This window comes from Myotis brandtii, unplaced genomic scaffold (assembly GCF_000412655.1).
Source record: "Myotis brandtii unplaced genomic scaffold, ASM41265v1 scaffold187, whole genome shotgun sequence".
Classification (NCBI taxonomy): Eukaryota; Metazoa; Chordata; class Mammalia; order Chiroptera; family Vespertilionidae; genus Myotis; species Myotis brandtii.
In genome coordinates, this window is record NW_005356944.1 from 4,191,684 (window position 1) to 4,197,497 (window position 5,814).

The 5,814-nt window shown below is 55.3% G+C and overlaps 1 protein-coding gene across 1 annotated transcript in view; it reads left to right on the forward strand.

The window, feature by feature from the left end:
- The window catches only part of LOC102250817 (anoctamin-1), a 77,500-nt gene extending 74,962 nt beyond the window's left edge, over positions 1–2,538 (forward strand). The window contains exons 28-29 of the mRNA XM_014538232.1: positions 2,045–2,090; positions 2,183–2,538. Coding sequence (XP_014393718.1) covers positions 2,045–2,090; positions 2,183–2,538 — 402 coding nt within the window. The remainder of the gene's footprint in view (positions 1–2,044; positions 2,091–2,182) is intronic.
- The last annotated feature ends 3,276 nt before the right edge of the window (positions 2,539–5,814 follow it).

Sequence of the window (5,814 nt, forward strand, 5' to 3'; positions counted from 1 at the left end):
CAGTCTGCCCAGCAGGCCGCGTTGCGGGTCGGCCGGGCGTCTGACCGTTGCCAGGTTGAGTTTGCGTGGGTTTCCCCTAAACCCCCCTGGAACACCGGTGACACGTGGGAGAACCAAACCTCAAAACAGTGAGCTCGCCCTGGGCTGCAGGGCCTGGACACCCGCCCCCCAAGTTCAGTGTTTGTGGTGCAGAGCCCGGCTCCATCTAAATAAGAGAAAATACTCGGAAGGAAAAGGCGTTGCTGACCTCCTCCGGGTGGGAGAGGGTCGCGGGAGCCTGTGCTGCCGCCCGCACTGGCCTTCTGCCTGGGAGTAAGTGCCCAGCTGTGCCCGCCGCCTTCGGGGAATAGTGACAGTAACAATAGGCGGGTTTATGGCTGCCCTTACTGTTCTCAGCACATTACGTATTGAGTTTCACAATAACCCCGTTTGTTAAAGACGGTTACCTACCGTTATTCTTCCTCTTCTACAGGCGAGAGGACTGTGGCTCAGAGGGATATTCAGTGACTTGCATAGCCTATAATTAACGGAGGGAGGGATGAGGCCAGGCAGTATGGCCTCGGGGTGGGGGGTATTAGGCACTAAACTGCCCCCCTGGTCAAGTCCATTCTGCAGTGGCTCCTGCCCCGCTCGCAGGCACCCCCTCCGCAGCCCACCTGTGGCTTGCAGAGCCTCCAAGAGTAAAAGTGAAACCCAAGTTCAGGGTTTCTCAGCCACACGCCATATTCTACAACCCGGGGGGAGGAGTTGGGGGGAAGAAGTGCTTGGGGGCACCCCTCAGGGGCTTCACGCTGTGGCCTGAAATGGGTTATTCTGTCTCCAAACCCAAAGAAGATATTGAGAGTGACTCCATGGGTGTCACTCCATAAGCACTGGTGCTTCTTATTGGTGGCAGGCTGACAGCACAGCTCTGCCTAAAAGTAGACAGATTTATACCTATGTACACGTGCACACACAGTGCTAGACAGACAATCCGGGACATGGGAAAAGTGTATCTTCAAGTATTTTCCGTGGGGGAGGTGTGTGTGTGTGTGTGTGTGTGTGTGTGTGTGTTTTACCTACGTTGGAGGGAAGTGTACTAGGAGGTGAAGAGCAGGTGTGAGGGTTGACAAGGGGTGATTCTTCGGTACTCTTCTATAGAAGATGAATTAGCCTAATGATTCAGACTGTCAGGGTTTTGCCACCTGGCTCTACCCTGGTCTGTCTGTCTGGCCTCAGGAGGCTGACTGGCCTTCTCTGTGCTCAGTTTCCTCGTCTGTACAAATGGCCATAGTGTCTCTGGGCTGTAGCTGGAGATGGGATTTGCAGGAACATTTTGTCCTCTCGCCTCTCTCCGCATTCCAGAATAGCCTGTGGTCTGCAGTGCCCGGCTGGTTGATCTCAGCAGTAGCGCCAGCACTTGAGGACATGGTAGCTGGGGACTGAAGACTGGTGGTCAGTCTGGGGCTGCCATACGAATCCCCACCGACTCGGTGGCTTAAAGCAGCAGAGCTTGCTTCTCTCACAGGAGGCAGCCAGAGTCCAGAGCCAAGGTGTCTCGGGACTGTGCTTCCTCCGCAGGCTTTGGGGGCGGTCCTTCCTGCCTCGTCCTGCTCCTGGGGCTCCAGGTGGCCATGACACTTGAGTCTCTGCCCCCATGGTTACATGGCCTCCTCTGTGTATGTCCTATCAGGACACATCACTGGATATAGGGCCACCTGCATAATCCAGGATGGCCTCATCTCGAGATCCTCAACTTAATCACATCTGCAAAGACCCTTTTCTAACTAAGTTAACGTTCGTGGTTCCAGGGAATTGACACGGATATATCCTTTTAGAGGCCGTGGTTCGGGATGGGTTGGGGGAGTAGCCCCATTTCCTTCCTTCTAGCAACTCCCAGCCCTTTCTTCAGTGTCCCCTGTCCAAACAGATAGTTCTACCACAGCCCGTCCCAGCCACCAAATCTTCAGCAGGCCACACCTCCGTGTCTTGGGGCGGCATTGGCTGGGGTGGGATTAGAAGGCACTGTTGGGCTTTCTGTGACCTCCAGCCCCTCTGCTGCCAGGTGACTTCAGCTTTGCAGGAGGACCTCTGGTGTACCCAGCACTTGGGTCAGCACAGAGAAGTCCATTGGGGTATCTGTCTCCTAAGGAGCTGCCCCAAACCTCTGGTCAATCATTTTGTTCTTTCTTTCTTTCCCTAGACCTTTATGCAGCATTTGACATCATATGCGATCACGTGGGGAAGGACTGGAGAAGACTGGCTCGTCAGCTGAAAGTGTCTGACAGCAAGATCGATGCCATCGAGGTGAAGTATCCCCGCAACCTGACAGAGCAGGTGAGGGAGTCGCTGAGAGTCTGGAAGAGCACCGCACGGGAGCGAGCGGCCGTGCCCCACCTTGTGGAGGCGCTCAGGGCCTGCCGGCTCAACCTGGTGGCAGACCTCATCGAGGAGCACCAGCAGGCCCGGGACCTCCAGCGCGAGAACGAGAGCGGAAGCAGCACTATGTCCCTCATGTCGTGGGACGTGGACGCACCCAGCACAAGAGCCTCCTCCTGACCCCGCTGCTCTTCTCCAGGGACCCCTCCACCGAGCTTGACCAGGGCTTCCGTGCGCCTGCGCTGTGAAGACCTCACAGTGAGCCAGGACAAGGAGCCCCAGCGCTCACTGGCACGGCCACAGGCATCTTGGCCAAAGCGCTGACTTGGCACACACTGTGCCAGGTGGAGCTTCGGGCCTGGTACCCGTACATCCATTCATTCTTCTTGATCACCCTGTGAAAGGGAGTCTGGCCTCCATTAAGTGAGTTCCTCCAGGGGGATTTTGGAACCATATCCAGCACATAAGGGATTAGCCCTGGTTGTTACCTCACGATTCTCAGGAGAGGGAGTGAGCTCAGAGTTAAGGCACTGGAGGGAACTGGGGTTGGTGCCAGCAGAGCTGGGATTGGAGGCAGTGCGCCAGCTCAGAGCCCACTCTGCTCGTGAGGCTGTCCGTGCGGACCATGTGCTAGGGCAGCGCGTGGGCGAGAAGCACCCTTGCTCCAGCCCCTGCCCCTGCCCCTGAGGGAGCTGTCTCCTCTGAGGTGGTGCCTGTTCGGGGCTCAGAAGTGAAGTGATCGCACAGTCAGCCCTACACTCAGTCCTTAGAAGCACTATGATTCCTGTGAATCCAGTTACTATTGTATCAAAATCACTATTTTTCTGGTAACAGAATTGGCAAGGGACTGGGATCTGTAATTTTAAAAAGCAATCTTCCTGTTTCTACAGTAATCCTACTAAGCAAATGCCTTTATAGCAAAAATCTCCCTATTACAGATAATTTTCTATTTCTATCGATTTTATATCACATATTCTCAAGAGTCCCATCTCAGCCAATCATGGTCTCCCTCGCAGCCCATCCTGGGCTCAGCCTGTGAGTGGCCGCATTTCCTCACAGTTGCCCCCACCTCTGAATAGGGGAGTGTTACCCTCAGGAAACCGGGGTCTGAGGAGGGCAGCGTTCACTGCTTGGGCCCTGCCTACCTCCAAGAGGCTCCCGGGAGCCAGGTGGTGTCCCTAGTCTGGGCCTTCCAGCTGCCACCTTGGAACAGCCACATGTGATGGGATGTCATGCGTGCTGCCTCGCCCTGAGGACCTAGCCACTGCCCCCACTAAATGTGGACCCAGCCCTTGAGCCCCCACACCTTCAGCAGATACTTCCTATGCCAGGAGCTGGGGCCACAGCAGCACACAGGACAGAATGGCTCTACTCCGTTCACCCCAAAAGCCTGCCTGGAACAGGGCGTTAACCAACCCATCACAGGTCTGGGTGCTACCAAGGAGCTGAGCTGGTTTCAGTCCCATACGGTGTGGTCCAGCCCCGTGTTAACGCTACACACCCCCACCTACCAGCAGCACCCTCTTCAAGCCCCAGGCCAGGCCCAGTTCTGCAGACAGCAGACGTCATCACCATCAGCAAATGTGAGTGGCTTCGCGAATGGGTAGCTTTGGGAATTGAGTTTTCTGGGCAGTGTGTCCATATTTCTTGCCCAGAAATAGGTTTTAGAGGTTCTGCCATTCCTATGGTTTTTGGTGTCCACTGCTGAAATGGGGAAGTGTGGAGCAGCATCCTCCCTCCCCCACATCCTACCTCTCCCACATGCTATAAGAACCCCAGCCCTCCATCATGCCAGGTGCTCCGATAGAGGCTTTGATGGGCCTGGTTGCTGTACCCGGAATTTCCCATTGCCCGGGAGAGAGACACGGGCTCGATCCTCAGCTCTGCTGCCAGCTTGCTCCAGTGGCCCATCACCCAGTGCCACGTGCAGTGAGGCACTGACATCCCAGGACTCCTGTCCCTGTGGTGAGGGAGGAGCCCTAGCCTTGGGGCAGCCTCACGTCATCCTCTGTGTGATCTAATCTCCCTCAAACAAAGCTTGGATCTTGAGTTGTAAAACTCTGCACAGGTGATGGGTGACAAAATGCCTCCAACTGATGCTGCTGGGCCCAGGGGGTCCTTGTCCTGGGCTGCTGTGTGCCACCAGGTCAGAGCCATAGAGTGGGGTGAACTTGCAGAGAATCGGGCCCCTGAAGATGAGGCTTCGAGCCAGATAGAAGCGTGCACATGGTCGGGAGGCTTCCATGGGACTGCCACCGAGCCTGGCGGTGAGACTCGGTCGAACAGGACACGCAGCCTGTCCTTGAGATGCACAGTGTCCCCAGTTTTGTAAAACAAGGAAACATAAAACATACACACAGCTTGTACAAAGCACAGATGGGCACAGAAGTGAAATGTACACAGCAAGCATCTGAGAACGGTTATTTGCTGATGACAGGGTTACTGTACTTGTGTTTTCCGCATTTTCTTTGATGTGTGGGGTAACCTGGACTATTTGGTGGGGTGTTCTGCCCCTGGAGAGCATGTGGTTCGAGTTTGACACCGGTGGCAAAGGCTGCTTCCTCAGAACGTTCTAGGCCTTTCCATAGCCTCTCCTGGGACAGACGGGATTGATGTCTGATCAGAGCTATGGCCTTGACAGGGTCAGTTCCACCACCCAAAGGAGGGAGCTGCTACAATTTTTGGACAAGGAGTTCTCATAGCAACCCATGTGCCTTATTTTTTGCAATCGTGAAATCGTATGTTTCTAATAAAGGTGTGTAGACAAGTCAACTTGAAAGCTGAAGTTAAGGGCATGTTTTGCTCTTTTCACTCTTTTCCCCTGAAAAAGAGAGGCCTGTGTGTTTCCCAGATTTCAGGCCAATCAAGGGGAACTGGATCAAGCGTCTCCTGGAACAAAGGGCCAACGCCTGGCCTGCCCACCCCTCCTGAGTGCTCTGACTTCACACCCTCTCACCCCTTCACACCACAGCCAGTCCTGCCCTGGACTCACACGGGGCTCTGTCAGTCACCCCGCCTCCAGGGTCACCAGCCACTGGTGGGAGGCCCTCGTTCATCCTGTTCCTCCCCACTCACTGGCCTCCGTCCTCACTGTATCTTCCCCGCACTTGCTGAGGTTGCAGGTTGCAAACTCCTGTACCTGTTCAGTCTCGCTCAGCCTCCAGGCGTTGACTTCTCTTGACCGCTCCCGTGAAATGCTCCTGGTTTCCTCTTGCCGCTGCCCACTCCTACACCCCCTTTCCCCGCACCACTTTACAGCCTTGGCCTCACCTGTCCCAGCGCCCTGGCTCCTCCCAGGTCTTTTCCTAAAACACCAAACCCATACTGTTTGCTGCCAGGGGTAACACCTGTTGTCATGCAAGAGGTATTCACGGGTTCTGGGGGTTAGGACTTGGGCACCTGGGCGGGTAGGCATTTTGCCTGCCACAAAACTCAAGCTCAGCATCTTCCCCATCC